This window comes from Rhinatrema bivittatum, chromosome 18 (genome assembly GCF_901001135.1).
Source record: "Rhinatrema bivittatum chromosome 18, aRhiBiv1.1, whole genome shotgun sequence".
NCBI classification, from domain to species: domain Eukaryota; kingdom Metazoa; phylum Chordata; class Amphibia; order Gymnophiona; family Rhinatrematidae; genus Rhinatrema; species Rhinatrema bivittatum.
This window is the reverse complement of record NC_042632.1, coordinates 11,606,839-11,624,629: the sequence shown is the minus strand read 5'-3', so window position 1 is coordinate 11,624,629 and position 17,791 is coordinate 11,606,839. Positions and strand designations below refer to the sequence as shown.

Sequence of the window (17,791 nt, the reverse complement as noted above, 5' to 3'; positions counted from 1 at the left end):
ACTTCTTAGACTTCTGGCATTGGCATACAGACATTTCAAAGTGTGGTTTTTGCTTGTTTTAACAACCTGCTTTTCAGTTGTTTGGGATAATTCGGAACTCATTAGCTTTGGTGATTTTTTACATATAGGCATATGAACTATGTTTGCATTTAATGGAACCTCTCTGTTGGGATGCCCTAAGTCTCCTGTTTCATTAGTATCCTTCAAGGATACATTTCTCCGAACCATGCACTGCTGAGTGTCGGCTTTCCCCCTTGTTCTAGTTTAAAAGCTGTTCTATCTCCTTAAATCCCGTGTCATTCTCTCCACTCCTTCCGGCGGGTCCACTCTGTTGCAGATCTTAGTATCATCCGCAAAAAGACAAACCTTACCTTCTATCCCTTCCGCAATAATCCCCCAATTTATGCGGTAGAAGTGGGATTTGTGCACACCCACTTAAAATTTGGTGCATGTGTGCGTGCGGCCTGGCTATTTTATAATATGCACGCATATGTTATAAAATGGCTGTGCATCTGGTGTGGTCTGATGTCTGCACACAAATGAGGGCACATGTGCCAGTTTGAAAGTTACCATCCCTGGGAGAGGAGAGGTTTGGGGAAGAGGAGTATTCATAGGAGAGCGTATGGGGAGAAAAGATGAGATTTGGGGATGAAGGAGATAAGGTCCATGGAGGCAGATGGGAAGAGTCTCTCTTTCTCACTCCCTTCATGTCTCTCTTTCTGATCCTCTTCTTCCCCACCCGAACAAAAGGAAAAATTAATTTTCTAGATATATGTCAAACTATTACTTTATTTTCATGCAAAATATGCATATCCTATTATGCAATATGCAAAACTATGTACATTTATATAAATGATGCACAGTTTTTAACATTTTGTCACAGAACCTTCTAACCCAGGGGTCGGGAACCCATGGTTCGCGAGCCAGATATGGCTCTTTTGAGGGCTGCATCTGGCTCGCAGACAGTCGCCACACTTTCCCGCTGACCCAGCTGCTCCCCGGTCCTCCTCCGCCCGGGCTTAAAATGCTGTCAGCCCGGGCGGAACGCGGCAGGACAGCTGGAGTCAGCGGCACCGGCGTGCTCTCTTCTTCCCGCCCCCCCCCCCCCCGTGGCCCGGAAGAGGAAGTGGAGAGTATCGGGTGCCTGCGCGGCAAGAAGAGGCCACGCTAGTGCGCTCGGCATCGGCCCGAAGAAAAGAAGACTGCAGCGCGGCTCGGAGGAAAATGAAGAGGTTCAACCGCGGCCGATGGGACTCCGCCTCCGCGAGGGCTGAAAATGAAGAGGTTAGCGTTGGGAGGAGGCTGCTGCTGCCACGAGTTCCCGGGGTGGGGGTCGGGGAGAGAGAGAGTGAATGAGCGAGCAAACACACATGCTTGCTCGCTCATTCACTCTCTCTCTCCCCCACCCCAGGAACTCGCGGCAGCAGCAGCCTCCTCCCAACGCTAACCTCTTCATTTTCAGCCCTCGCGGAGGCGGAGTCCCATCGGCCGCGGTTGAACCTCTTCATTTTCCTCCGAGCCGCGCTGCAGTCTTCTTTTCTTCGGGCCGATGCCGAGCGCACTAGCGTGGCCTCTTCTTGCTGCGCAGGCACCCGATACTCTCCACTTCCTCTTCCGGGCCCCGGGGGGGGGGGGGGGGGGCGCCGTGTGTGTGTGTGTGAGTGAGTGAGAGATGCATCTCCACTTTCTCTTTTGTGTGTGTGTGTGTGTGTGTGTGTGTGTGAGAGATGCATGTATGTGAATGATTGAGAGCCTGTACATGTGAAAGAGAGTATGTCTGTGATTGAGAGCCTGCCTGTGAGAGAGAGAGAGAGAGAGAGCATGAATGTAAGTTTACCATTGGGAACCTGTATGTGTAAGTTTGTGATTGAAAACCTGTTTGTGTGAAAGAGTATGTGTGTATGATTGAGATCCTTTGTGTGTGAGAGAAATCATGTGTATGTATGATTAAGAGCCTGTGTGTATAAGTAAGAGAGAGACCATGTGTGTCTGTGTGTGATTGAGAGCTGATTTAGGTGAGGGAGCATGTGAGTATGTGATTGAGAGCCTGTGTGTAAATGAGAGAAAGAGAGGACATGTTTGTAAGCATGTGAATGAGAGTCTGTGTGTGAGAGAAAAAGACAGCATGTATTTATGTGATTGAAAGCGTGAAAAGATAGCATGTGTGTAAATGCGTAATTAAGAGCCTATATAAGTGAGAGAGAAAAAACATGGGTATATGTGAGTACTGAGAGCATGTGTGTATAGGTGTGTCATTGAGAGCCAGTGTGAGAGAGAGCGCTGGTATGTGACTGAGAGAGGAGAAAGTTCCAAGCAAACCACCCCACCTCCTGCTAATTCAGAACAATCTCAGGACACCTGATATAAAACGTTCCCAGGTATGCAGAGCAAAAAAATTTTTGTATCCTTATTTTTCATTACTGGGTCTTTGTGTCTGCTATTTTGAAATATTTTGTTGGTATCTGGAAATGTTGTATATGAGTTTTTAATTATTGGATATTCCACTCCTCAGCTGTTTCGAAATATGTTCTTTTTGTTAGTACAGTTTTACTGCTGATGATTTTATATTTCTTGATTTGTTTTATAAGGATGGGTGATGTTTCTTTTTTCCTTTGTTACACTGCATACAGAGACTCTGGCTTGTTGCAGTTTCCAATTCAGTTTTTTCTGCATGCTTCTTGTTATGCGTTTTGGTCTCTTTATTCTATGTTAGGTGAGGGACAGCACGTGATTCAGGTGAGGTTTTCTGCTGGCGTGTAGTTTCTGTGTAGGACTCTATAGCAGCCTGACTTGGTCCGTTTTCCTAATAGGAGATGTATTGGTGTCTTAAGGCCTGGTGTAATATTTTCAGAGACTTATTGTACTTTAAAAGTGTGATCTTACATAAAATGCACACATTTACTTGTATTTAGTTTTAAACATATTGTATGGCTCTCATGGAATTACATTTTAAAATATGTGGCGTTTATGGCTCTCTCAGCCAAAAAGGTTCCTGACCCCTGTTCTAACCTTTGCTTCAGAATCTAACCACTAGGTAGGCTGGGACTATAATCAACTCCAAAATTTGTTACGTCTGCAGGGGAACACTTCAACATAATACTACACACAACTTAGAGGTTAAAGTCACTGTTAAGAAAAAAGTACTCTCCCGCTGGAGAGTGGTACAGGAAGGATGTTCTCTCCCTGGTAGTGCACAGAACCTGAGTCCCATTCACCAGTTGCAACCTGGAGAAGGAACTCTGGAGGTTAATAAGTGCAATATTATAAAATATAAAGCACAGAAAAAATTAGTATTAGGGGTGTGCAGGAAGTGCTGTGGGATGGTCTGCGGGGAAATCCAGGGCTTCACTGCCAGAAATAGTTTTTTGCCATTTTTCTAAAATATTTTTTAAGATTGTGTGTCTTTTGAAGATTTTTTATATACAAAAAAGTAACCCTTAACCAATGTTCCCTCTAAGTTTGCAAAAATGTTTCCATGTGCAATATAGCATACAGATTTGTGCACCGGCAGATTCCTGATGAAGACCGGACCGGGGATTCACTGCCCAGGCCGGCCCAGGAGGTACCATGTGGTCCGCTGAGCGCAGCTCTGTCATGGCCGCGCTCGGCAGACCACATGACTAGCACGACCGGCCCACCGGGGGATGCCCGATCCCCCGATAGGCCAATCTGCCCCTGGATTTGTGTGCAGTGTTCTTTGAAACACTTCAATTTTGCTTTTCTTGTGCACATAGCTTACAGGGAACATTGCTCCCAATTTGCTCACTGAAGACTTATAAAGCTGAAATGTAGGGGAAGAGAAAGAAACACCACTTACCTAAAGCTGTAAGTCCTTCAGATATTGAAGTAAGGATATACATCAGCACGTGGGGCTCCAGGCTGGTAATGAAGCTCATGTGGTCCTGGGTGAGACACTCTAAGAGTGGGTAATAAGACTGGCTCAGCTTACGGTATTGCTAAAAAGAAAAAAGCACTAGTTTAAATGACAAAGACACCATAGACAGTGTCCGTGTACCAGGGCAGAAGAAATACTTGGGGCCACCTGCTAGAAAACGTTGGTGCTCCAATCATGTTTTACAGTGGCCAAATAAGTGCCACCACATGCTTACTGTGATTCTTACATTCACACCCCATGCTATTTATTTATTTTTATTTAAAAACTTTTCTATACCGTCGCTAAGTTATATACCATCGCAACGGTTTACAAATAGGCACATAGACTAAGGTAAGTAAATGTAGGATATCGTACATTCTAACAGGTGCCAATAAAGTTCGGTTACAATTTCATAAATAAAATCATTATTTGAGTAATGTTGGTCAAGTCCAGGTTTTTATATACCGGTTTAGATAAATGCCTTCACTCCGGTTTACAGGTCAAACAACATATTACACTTTGAGAACCTCTTTAATGGCAGTTTTAAAGCTTTTTCGTAGAAATGTATTATGCACCAAAGTAAAATCATTTTTCCCTAATTCAGAGGTGGCCAAACTACAGCCCATCAGCACCTTTGCTCTGGGCTGCCTACCTCACCTTGGAGCTGTATTATCTCTGGCCTGACAGTGCTCTGACCTGACTGCCCAATGTCATCATCGAAGACACAACATTGCACATGTCAGTGTATCATCAAAGGCAACATTTTGGAGCTTCAGTGATGAGGTCAGGCAGACAGGTCAAAGCATTGGTGGCCTGGAGACATCGTTATTTTGCATGGCTGCCTTTTCTGCTCTAGAAGCAGAAGCAGGACCAGGAGTCTTCTCATGCTTAGCAGTCACAAACTTGCAGAAGTGGCAGCTACACACTCAAGCTGAACTCCTCTCCCATCTCAGCACTTAAGGAAAGAAAAAGTGAATAATGCTGCAGTGGGAGGGGAGGGGAGATTGACCAAGCATATTAATCCTTACGTTGGTAGATTATAGACTGAACCAAAATGGCCAAACTATCCAAAACCAATAATCACACACAAAGAGGACAGCAGAACATTTTACAAAAATTTAACAGGTGAGCTCTATAACCACATAGTAGAAAGATCTATATGGGTGTCAGCAAGTGGGGAGAATGTGCCAAACCTCTCAATTTAGAGAAGTATCCCTGACCTCTCAATCATCCATCCACAAAGGTGACCAACTAATTTTCTCAAAAATATTTTTTGTAATACATATTAAAAACTGTATATATATATATCATACTGTATAAATATGTATATTTATACAGTATGATATATATATATATATCATATGTATATATGATATATATATATATGTATATATGATATATATTTATATATATATCATATGTATATATATATGTATATATCTCACATACTCTAAAACTCTTGACTACTGGGAATCATGCCACCAAAAAATCAAACAACTTCTCAACAGCCTTCACCTCATCTTAAATTCCTCCAAGACAGAAATCCTACTCATCTCTCCCGAGAACAATACACCTAACATTACTCTTCCCACCAACCTACCTACTGCACAAGTTAGAGACTTAGGAGTGTTATTGGACAACCGGCTAAACTTCAAGGCACACATCAACAAAACAACCAAAGACTGCTTCTATAAACTCCAGGTCTTGAAAAGGATAAGACCTCTCTTCCATGCTCAAGACTTCAGAACGATCATCCAGGCAGTCATTTTTTCAAAATTAGACTATTGCAACTCCCTATTGCTAGGTCTGCCTTCTTCCTATTCCAAACCATTACAGATGGTGCAAAATTCAGCAGCCCGACTACTAACAGGCACAAGAAAAAGAGACCACATATCTCCCATCCTGAAAGAGCTACATTGGCTACCCGTATACTTCCGTATCATGTACAAAACCATATGTATCATTTTCAAAACTATACATCAATGCACTTCCCTCGATCTTCAATTTCCTCTCCAAGTATACAACTCGACAAGACCTACCAGAGATGTTTATAGAGGCACACTCCAAGTTCCCCCTGCAAAAACGACTAGACACATTACCCTAAGAGATCGCGCCACCTCCACAGCTGGCCCCCTTCTGTGGAATTCATTGCCCACAGATCTCAGACTGGAACCTTGCCTCCCAACTTTTAGGAAAAGACTTAAGACTTGGTTATTCAAGCAAGCTTTCCAAGACACAATTTAATGACACAATCCAAGGACACAACCCAAGGACTCCTCAAAACATTCAGCCATTAATCATGCCATTTGTACATAACTTGTAATGTGACTTGTATATCGTTTAACCATTTATTCTTTCCTTTTTCTTCCTCTTCACCAAGTTCTGCCACCCTTGTTAATTGTAACTGTACTTTCGGTCACCTGAGTTCTAGTTTGATGTATTTAATGCACTCCCGTTTCATGTAAACCAGCAAGATATGTTCTCATGATTGCCGGTATATAAAAACCTTAAATAAATAAATAAAATAAAATATCATATATATATATGTATATATATATCATACTGTATAAATATGTATATTTATGATATATATCATATATATCATATATATGTATATATATATATCATACTGTATAAAAACTGTATAAAAACTGTATATATATATATATCATATCATGAAATGTCCGTATGTATTCTTCCCCAAAATGCAACAAATACAGATTGTATAGAACCAAAAATGACATCAAAGAACTGCTGGTGTTTTGAGAGATCTGCATCAAGGGGACTTATCTTTATGCATGAGAATGTTCTATGAGGAATCACTCTGTGTTGGATCATCTGAACACCGAAAGCGTTGTGAGCATAAATACAATGAGACAAGGTCTCACGCGCTAAGCTGGACCAGAATAATGAGAAGTTTTTTTGGCCTGGTCCAGTCAAGGGCTAACCTGCTGTGGGGAGTAGGATGGGCTGGGGGGTGCGGGAGAGACAGCAAAAAAAGAAGGGGTAGAGGACAAGGGAACAAGAGAAAGGGTTTGTAGAAAGTGGGGGATGTTGAGAACAATGGGAAGAGAGAGAGAGAGGAGATTGAGTGGGGATATTGGTTCTGAGTACAGAGTGCGAGAGTCACTCCATGTACACTCACAGACAGTCCCTTGCATTCACATTCCACTCATTCATTGAGATACCCCCTGTCCACTCACTGTGTAACAGACACACCCCATCCACTCACACTCACTACTCATTGTTCCTCACATTTTCCAGGGATGCCATTCCCTCCTCCGAGAAGCTGCAAGGGAGCCCCCCTCCCCCAGTTTCTGATGCAGATGAGAGCCAGTAATGAGGCCTTATTTAAAACAAGTTGTCCACTCCTTCCCAATTTGTGTTATGATTCTCTACCTCACTGCACTGTTTCAGGTTTTCCCCTCTCTGTAAGTGCTCCCATCTCATTGTTCTTTTTTTCTGTCGTCATCAATACCATTATCAGGTCAGCAGCTCTGGTGCTCCAGTTCTCTGTGCTCAGCTTTCCTCTTTATTTCACCCATATTTCCAAATTATACATACTTTATCTATATACCATCACTGTAGTATCAACAAAACTTTCAAAATTTCTACAGGTGAATCCTCCCAGAACTATCAACTATAAAATTATCCTATAACCAACAGATGGTCTCACAAATTGCATTCAAGAGACCTCCATTTCCCATATATTTTTTTACTTCCTCCCATTAGGTTTAAAACCAGTGATCTAACACTATAGTTTGGAAATATTTTTCTATTTCTCTTTCACTCGGCTACTTTCTAGTTTTACCATCTCACTTACTACAGGCATTCAGCATTTCTTCATTTTTCCTTGCACATCGATTCGTTCATTTAATCCCTGGTAAAGATCCAGAGGGGAAGAGTTTCAATCTGGGCTGATTAGATGGACCAATTGGTCTATCTCTGTCATCATTTACTATGTTACTGATCCCATTCACTCATTTTAACTATTTATACATGAACCATTTTCCACAGCGTGAATCAACTGCATACCATTCCGAGTAACAAACTATTTCCAATTTCTTCTCAAGACTCTACCACCCCCTCAGAACCCAGCATTTTGGAAAGCCTCGGTATCTAACTTACTACATTTGATTTAGCCTTTTTAACAAGAGTTATTTATTTATTTATTTATTTAACATTTTTATATACCGGGATTCATACAAGATATTGCATATCGTCTCGGTTTACATTGAAACTGAACATAAGCATGAGAGCATGCTAATTACATGGAACATAAAATGCTAATAGAACGCTGATAACATAGAAAGCTAAATGCTAATTGCTAATTACATAGAACACTGATAACATAGAATGCTGAATGCTAATTACATGTAATGCTAACTTCCAAACTTCCAATGCAACTTCCAAACGCTGCAGGCAGTATTAGAAGCATTTGTTATTTGTTATGTACCTCCAAGAAAACTAACTGGTTTACATAGTAACATTCCAACATATTAAATGGCAGTAGAAAAAGACCAAACTGGCCCATCTAGTCTGCCCAGTTGAGGTTTTTCTACTTGGTGAAGATGAGCAAACAAATGCCCATATTGAACCCAATAGAAACTTCCCCTCATTCATCTTGTCTTCTATTCCCAGAACTGCCTTCCATGTCCATCACAAGCACGCTATGAATCTGACATAGTACTGGCCTCCACCACCTCCACTGTTAGGCTACTTCAGGTCTTCTCATCTTCCACTATGATTCTTAATAAATGAAATCCCATACTATTTCTTATTATCAAGTTTTATAATAATCCACACAACCATCAAAACTAGTGAAGCCATTGTCCAAAACATTTCAGTCATTTCATGCCTATTGAAATTTGAGTTTTTCCATAGTCACTCCATGCAGATTATCCCAAGTGTCTTCCTGGTAGCATAAGCCTTTAAGGTCATCCCGATAGCCTCTTGGAAGACCAATGCAGACATACCACTGCTATTAGGTTTTCAATCTCTGCTCCATGCAGGTTACTCTTAGGCCATCCAAATGGCTTATTTTATTTTATTTATTTATTTTGAAGCATTTCTTGCCTGCCCTTCCTATGTTCAGAGATGGTGTCAGGTCATGCTTCTGCTACCCCTTCATGATTTTACAAGGGAGGATCCTCTGTATTTATCCTATAACTTTCTTAAGTACTTCACTGCTTTAGCTTCCACACCAGTTCTCAGAGAGTATTCCAGGCACTACTACCCTTTCTGTGAAAAAACTATTTCCTTACATTGTTCCTTACTCTACCCTCTTGGCGCTTCATATCATAAACCTTAGATCTCAGTTTTCTTTTCACTGATAAAGGTTTATTTCTCTTACATAGGTAATAATGATGTTTTTTTTATCTTGCCTACTGTGGACTGTATTTTTTTATTCATTTGATTTTTTTTAACCATCTTACCTATGAATAGTTCAAAATGTATACATATAAAACATCAATATTAACACAAATATAATCCAAACATTACAGATACTAACAGCATATACAAATATGCTGCTTAAATAGACATCCAGTCAACAAATAAATTGTAAAATTTTGTTCCAGTCGGAGGTTTTTCAGAAGTTTCTCAGGAAGCCCCCCAAGTCCAGCCCTTTGCAATTATCTAAGTGAGTTCTTCTCAATCGTTTGTATGCCAGGCACTTGATAGCTACCTTCCTTAAATTACGTGGGTTGGTTACAGTGCTGATGAGTGGGAGAAAGGGGGTCCCTCAGAAAGCTAAAGGGAAGATATACTCCCTTTCCCATCTGGTATTCAGTCTTATGGGTCAGCTCTGCGATTGGTCTGTGTCATTTTAAAAGAGTAACTAGCCAGTTTAAGAACATTTTCTAAAAAATGTTGTTTATAAAAAAAACTCTCCCCCTCTCTCCCCATTCAGTCAGTCACCAATTGGTCATTTAAAAAAAAAAAAAAAAAAGGAAATAAAATCTCTACATTGTTCTCTCTCTCCCTGCCAGCAAGTAATACTATTACAATTACCTCCCATGATCTTGTTTTTCCAGTTAGGGCTGGATCCAAGGTCTGATCTTTGGGAGGGGAGCAACTGCAGCTGAATGTTAATGAGGAGGCACAAAACTGAGTCAGGATCTGTTCCACGCTCAAGCTCCGCAATGGTTCCTTCCCCTCCTAACTACTGTTATGGGAGAACAGAGGAGCTGCTGACTCAGCTTCGTGCTGGCTCATTAACATTCAGCTGCAGCTGGATATAGTCGGTTAAATGGTCATGATGAGTTACAAAAAGAGCATATATCTCTTGAGCCTAATGGCCCAAATCACAGCCAACACCCAAGCTGTAAACCATGTGCCCTGCCAGGCCAAGCCTCCTGAACCCACTAACACCTCTGAAGATTTTAAAATTCTGAAAGCCTTTGAAAATTGCTACAATATGTGCTATTGAATTGTCATCAGATTTTACCTGCATTAAGTGCACCTAAGGCAGGTAAATAGGCTTTACATTCGATTTACATTTTCCTTTGAAAATTACCCTTTTAGCCTTTATTCAACAGGCAGATTCTCTGGTACAAAGACTAGAACACTGGCTATGAGCTCTCAAATCAGTCAAAACTCCATCCTAATTTTTGCCTGGGTTACTGTATGGTACCTCTTGAGCTTCTATGGTTCTGTTAGTGAAGCCCTGAGCTTTGTTGAGAGGGCTAAACGTAAGGAGGACAATACTGTTCCCTAGATGAACCACTCAAGTACCTCCTGGATGGGGAGATGGATCAGAAATGGCACTGGTGAGGGATTTAAGCATCAACAGTGATCTTTTAGGAAGTCTACCACCTCCTTGATCCTCATAACGACTCGGCCAAGTTCCATGACTGTGGGCAGATATCGTTTAGATCCTAGTGTGTAGGTCAAGAGATGGAAATGCATATTAGCCCCCGCTCCTAGTCTTGGAGTGCAGTGAGAGAGGCCATCCCACTTGCGGCGAAGATGAAGCAGGCCCCAATGTTCCAAGAACAGAGGCTGTCCTGCTCATGGCACGCTGGGGCCTGCCAAATTCTGTGCAGATTCTGCGCAAATGCACAAGAGTAGAATTCTGTGCTCTGCAATAGCACAGAATTCCCACAGGACTAATATTAGCCCCTGCTCAGAGAAGAGGAGCAGGGGATAATATGCAGCTCCATCTCCTGATCTGCACAGCTCCTACATCTTCCATGCCTGGTTCCACTGGGATCTAAACAATATCTGCCCACAATCATGGCAATTGGCCGAGTCGTTATGAGTTCCCAGGCAGATGTCATGGCCAACAGTGATGGATATCTTATGGCCAGAGACCCAAGCCTTGAAGCCACTAGGTGTGGACTTCTTGGAACCAGACATTTTGACAACTTTAGCTCTCTTTTTCTTTCTGCAGCACGGAAAAGTGCTGTTGAGGGGCTGCTGAGGAAGGAAGGCACCAAGAAAAACAGAAACTAGTCTGCTAAAGGAAGATAAGTAGAAAAGATTTTGAGAGAGACAGGGTACACACATCCATGCAGAAGCTCGGATAAAAAAAAAGATTGAGAGGTTCAAGAAGCAGCGTGCACGCCATAGTAAAACTTTATTAAGTTAGCTAGATGGGCCCATTTGGCTCTATCAGATGACATCACCCATATGTCATGGCTAATTCAGCCTGGTTGTCTGTGGAGAATTACACCTGCTAATCAACTTTTACAATTGAAATGAGACATGTCTTTTGATTGAGGTTTTTGAGTGGAGGTGAACTGGTGGAGTTTCAAGCTGAAGTGCTGGAAGGCTTAATTGAACTGGTGGAGGTACTGGTGATGAAACCAAATACATGCAGGTATTTTTTGTACACTGCTTTGGGTGCCCCTGAGTTGGTGAGGAGAGGCAGTACATTTTAAAATAAATATTTTCAGAAGAGAGTATGTGTTTAATTCTGGGTTATGTGCAAATTGTTACAATTACATAAATAAAACATGCATGCATATTTTTATAAAATAGATACAGTAAGTATGCATGTTCCTACATTACATATTTACATGCATACTGAAACATATGTGAGTACTTCCAAGGCAGAAATATGTGATATTTTATAAACTGTGTGCTTCTATCACACAGTTTATAAACTACTAGCATAAATCTTGGCACCTCGCATGTACTTTTGAAAGTTGGGATCCGAGTGAAAAAAATACTTTCTTCAATTTGTTTTGAATTTGCTACCTCCAGCTTCAATGAGGTCTATGGTGTTACTTGATCATATAGATCTGGTGAGACACTATACAGGAATTTAGCATAGCATTCTGGAAAACCTTCTGCCAGAAAGGTCCAAGATCTTGGATTCACATCATGATAGGACCAAGGAATAATTTCTAGACTTCTTGGTCCTTTTTTAGCACAGATCCAACACAAATAAACATGTGGGAACTGGGTCCTGTTGAATCCAACAACCTCTTGGACACAGTATTTCATGTCTGCCTTATTTTGACATAGGAAATACAGAGAGTGGGGTGTCTCATATCCTCTTCTGCACCATCCTGGAGGAGCTGGTGGACGGATTCTATCTCTAACTCCTTGGCACTGAAGTATTGAATGGGTGCTCTGGGTTCAGCATCTACCTCCAAATCAAATGGGATAGCCTTAGCCATCTCCTGTACAAATGAGAGGTAGGAGAAATTTCATCTTAGACGTTGGCAGAAAAGAATCTGAATGAAATCAGTTCTCAGACCCAAAAGGCTGCTTGAAGGCTTTTTACCAGAAGCGTTCCACGTTGGCGTCATCAGATGACATCATTCCCTTGTGTAGATGACCATCCTATTGGTCAACAGAGAATCTTCTAGATTAAATTTGCAGATATTGCAATACTATCCCCCTTATGCCACCTTTAAGGATTCTTTTGCACTCCTGGGTTTGTAAAAATATATGTAATATATTCCTATATATGATCCCAATTACATAATGCCATGATCCCTATTACATTAAGCGATGGCTAAATGTAAAGTCTTCAGCTTTATTGATAAAGTCAAAAGACATGTTGACATATTTATCAGCCTAGAAAAGTGGGTCAGACAAAATATGTTAACATTTTCTGTTAACCAACCAATGTATGAATTTTGGTTGGCATTATATAGAGTCAGTGTAGTTAAAATGCACTATTCATGGTATGATTTTTTTTTTACTCATTTCATTTTTTGTGACTAAAAGTTACTTCATTATATATTAAGACGATAACTTGCAAACAAATGCACATGGTGGCAAATTCATGCATATATGGCCATCCCCAGATGTACGCTAGTATTTTATAACCTGCATGTATGTTTTATAAAATATGCACATCTACCCCACAATATGCACGCACATGCATGCTTACACACAAATGCATGCAATGCATTGAAAGAACATACATCAGTGCACTGAGTGTGCGTATTTTCCTACCTATTTATAAAATATACCAGCATATATTTTGCGTGTGAAAATAAAGTAGAACTTATTGTGTATATTGGGATTTAAGCACATAAATTGGTGAATTTTTAAATATGCGCATGTCAAGAAAATTACCAGTTTTACCAAATAGTTCATCAGCTCACCCAATCTTTCTCCAGGTCATCAAGACCCTACTAGTTCTTCAGCCTGAACTCCCCACAGTTCACCCACACCTCCCACCCAACCAGCAATACACAATAAATACATTTAATATCACTTAACTTCAGATTATTAGCAGTTGCAAAATTACACGAGTAAATTGACTAATCTACATATGTGTCTTTTTATGCTCATAAATGTTGGCGCCACCCCATAATGCCCCTAGAATGCCTCTTTTTTCCTCGCATATATATGTGCACAAAAGTGAAAATACACACATTTTTTAATTTTATAAAATATGGAATACGAGAGTAGATGCTACTTATGTGCATATATGCTCATTTTTATGCATGCAAAGTTTTGAAAATTTACCCCAAATGTGTTTTGTGCTGCTTCAAAGGTGTTCTGTCACAGTTGCACCTGCTGTGCAGTCTTCCCGTGCCAAAGTTCAGACTGCTGCACATTCTTTCCTCCTCCAGATGACCTAAGCAAGCCTTGCTCATTACCTTGCCAGTTACCTCCTTACTGATACTACTACGCTGAAGGCTCAGCCTTACTTAACCCATTCTGCTCAATGCCTCAGGGTCTCTTCATTTAGTCACCTCGGCTCTCCGACCTGGCCACATTATTCTACCTTGTTTAGCCTTGTGGCATCTGGGCCTCCTACCCTGCCTAGCCTTGTGGCCCTGGGGCCTTCTGCCTTGCCTTCTGGCCTATCCAGGCCTTCTGCTTTGCCTTGAGACTTCTCACCTTGCTCTGTGGCCTCTCTTGGCCCTTCCATGTCTTCTGGCCTTGCCCTGTGATGTCTTGGGGTTTTCTGTCTTGCCTTACAGCCTCCAAGCCTACTAGGATTACCTTGCTTAGTCTTGTTCTCTGTTGGACTTTCTTGTTCCCTGCTTTCTAATCCAGTCCTGTCCTTGAGGAGTCAAATCCTTTCTTTGTCCAGTTCTTGTCCTGCCCAGTCCAGTTCACTCCCTTGTCTATTTCTCAGGCCTTGCCCTTGTCTTTTGCCTCAGATCCAGCTCCAGCCAGTATCTGTATTCAAGCTCCCAGCCAGCACCTGTATCCAGCTTTTAGCCTCTGCCTGCCTTCAGTTTCCACTGCCCTTTGTCCAGCTTGCGCTTAACCTCAGCTCCCAGTCTGTACCCAGCTTCCAGTCCATGCCCTGATGTTATAAAGAAGACGAGGACTCAACTTGTGGGGGAGGGGGGCTGGACAGGCAGAAGATCAGTTCCTGCCCTACAGCCCTGTACTGCCTCTGTGGGGGTGCTCCCTGACTCCAGCCTGCCAGTTTGTGACATGTTTGTCTATAAAATATGCTTCAAATAATTCTCCAAAGAAGAAGCAAAACTGCCAAGTGAATCATAGAGTCCCAATACTTGCAACTTAGCAAATGCTATTAAATAGTGCAGACATAAAATAATTATTTCTTTAGCCTACACATTTATTTATTTATTTAGTGATTTTTTATATACCGCGGCACGTTAATATCACCTCGGTTTACAATAAACAAAAACATTAGCAACAAGCTTTACAGACAATATGAAATAATGCGAACGTAGTATATATCAATTAAGTACAAACATAGTAACAGAGAACGATAAAACTAATGATAATAATATTCCAATGTTCAAGGTCATTTTAGTAGTAAATGGAAGGTAAGAGGTCGTAAAGTAAAGTTTAGCAGTGGGATAAAATAAATAGTCGAGTGATAAAATAAATAGCCGAGTGATAATGGATCAGAGAATAAGTAATTGGCGTTTCATAAACAGATGCTTATTGGGTGAACGCTTGTTCAAACAGCCAGGTTTTGAGGTTCTGCTTGAATTTCTTATGGCAGGGTTCTAGATGCAGGTCTGTGGGCATTTTGTTCCAGATGTTAGTTCCGGCAATCGTGAATGAGCGGTCTCTAGTGGCAACGTGTTTGATGTGTTTAAGTGAAGTGGAGGCGAGTTTGGCTTGGTGCATTTTCCTTATTGGTCTCTTTGATGTGCGGAAGATAAAATGATCAGAGAACCATTGCATATCTTGGTTGTAGATCGATTTATGAATGTGTTTGAGAACTTTGAATAAAATTCTAGATGCTACTGGAAGCCAGTGAAGGAATATGAGAGCCGGCGTGATGTGTTCATGGCGGTGCGTGTTAGTGAGTAAGCGTGCTGCAGCATTTTGTAGCATCTGTAGTGGTTGTATGGTGTTTTTGGGGAGACCAAGTAGTATGGCATTGCAGTAATCTAGTTTTGACAATACTGTAGCTTGTAATACTGTCCGGAAGTCATGTGGATGTAGAAGCGGTTTAATTCTTTTTAGAGTATGTAGCTTGAAAAATCCGTTTTTGATTGTAGCCGTGATGAATTTCTTTAATGACAACTGATTGTCGATGATAACGCCAAGGCTGCGGACTTGCTGTAACTTGAGAGAATCCGGTTGTGAAAGTTGGATAGGGTTAGAGGAGATGTTATTGTGGGATGATATGATAATGAGCTCTGTCTTGGTAGTGTTTATTGCCAGGAAGTTTTCAGTAAGTAGTTTTTTTATTTCCACCAGAGCGGAATCCCAGATTTTTAGAGCATTAGGTAGGGAATCGTTGATGGGGATGAGGATCTGTACATCATCAACATATATAAAATGTGGGAGATCCAGTTTCACCAGGAGTTGACAGAGAGGAGATAGGTATATGTTAAAAAGTGTAGATGAAAGAGCAGATCCTTGTGGAACACCTTGTGCTAGTTTTCTGGGTTTTGATACATGGTCGTCTATTTTAACACTATGTTCTGTCCTTCAGGAAAGATTGGAGCCAGGCTAGAGCCGTGCCTGCAATGCCAATCTGTGAGAGGCGGGAAAGGAGGGTGTTGTGGTTTACAGTGTCAAATGCGGAAGAGATATCGAGAAGAGCCAGTAAGTAGGAATGACCAGTGTCGAGGGTTTTTAGAATAGAATCAGAAAGGGACACTAGCAGAGTTTCTGTACTATGGTTCTTACGGAAGCCATATTGTGATGGGAAACGTAATAGATTTTCATCTAGAAAGTCTGTGAGTTGTTTGTTGATGACTTTCTCCATAATTTTAGACAAGAAAGGGAGGTTTAAGACTGGACGATAGTTGGCAGGTTCTGAAAGATCCAAGTCAGCTTTTTTGAGCGTAGGTTTTATAATTGCATGCTTGAGCTGTGTTGGAAAAATACCAGATGATATAGATTTGTTTATAATATTAGTAATGGGAGATGCAATCCTTGTAGGAATGGAGAGTAGTTTTTTTGTTGGCATTATATCAATAGGATGTAAGGCTGGTTTGATTTTTTTGAGGATCGTTTCAATTTCTGATGCTGTCGTTGCTTCGAATTTTGAGAGTGTGACTGAGGTGCTTATGGAGTTAGTAGTCATTAGGGATACTGTTGGAGAGGGCATAGTGAAGCGAGTCATGATATTAGCAACCTTGTTGTGGAAGTAGGTGGCTAGCTTCTCACATTTGTTTTTATCTTCATTGTCTGCGTTGGTGTTTATAGGTGGGGTGATTATACTAGAGACATATTGGAAGAGGGCCCGTGGGTTGAACTGGTATTGATGGATTCTTGCTGTATAGTAGTTTTTCTTGGCTTCATCTGTGGTTTTACGATATTGGTGAAGTAGAGATTTGTATTTTTGTAGTTGTGCTGTATCCTGGTTTCTGCGCCATTTCTTTTCCAATTTGCGAAGTTCGAGTTTCAATATTCTAAGGTCTGTGGTGTACCAGGGTTTTTTATCTTTCTTCTCTGCGCCGATCTCCTTCGTTATTAGTGGACAGAGTCGATTTGCAATGTTGCTGGTAAGTTGATGCCAAGAGGAACAGGCGGAGTTGGCGTCAGAGAGGTCTAGTTTATGGAGATCCTCTGTAATCGCCTCAATAATGTCTTCAGTTTTGCATTTTTTTCTAAAATTTATTGTTCTTTTCTTAGTGGGTGGCGTGTGGAGGTTGCAGTTGAATGTGCAGCGAGTGTCAACTCGGTAGTGGTCTGACCAGGGTATTGGGGGTGCATTGGGGGTGTTCAGTACGTAAGAGAGAGTTCGTGAAAATAACATCCAGGATGTGTCCTGCCTTGTGTGTGGGGCCCGAGACCATTTGTTTAAATCCGAGGGCATTTAGCGTAGAAAGTGTGGCTTCACATGCTGGGGTAAGCGGAGAGCGGTCAAAATGGAGGTTTAGGTCTCCTAGGATGATGGCCGGTATGTTGATGTCAATGTGTTTAGTAATATATTCAGTAAGAAGTGAAGGATTTTTTTCCAATATGTAGGGGGAGCATAGATTAAACTCATTTGTAGGTCTTTTGATTTAAAGAGACCAATCTCAATCTTGTGAAGAGGTGAGGTGGGTTGCAGAG

At 41.3% G+C, this 17,791-nt stretch overlaps 1 protein-coding gene across 3 annotated transcripts in view; it reads right to left on the bottom strand.

Moving 5' to 3' along the window:
- The window catches only part of RANBP17 (RAN binding protein 17), a 1,033,051-nt gene that overhangs the window by 173,500 nt on the left and 841,760 nt on the right, over window positions 1-17,791 (bottom strand). For all 3 annotated transcript variants that reach the window (XM_029583607.1, XM_029583608.1, XM_029583606.1), the window contains one exon: window positions 3,818-3,956. In XM_029583607.1, the coding sequence (XP_029439467.1) occupies window positions 3,818-3,956 (139 nt within the window). The remainder of the gene's footprint in view (window positions 1-3,817; window positions 3,957-17,791) is intronic.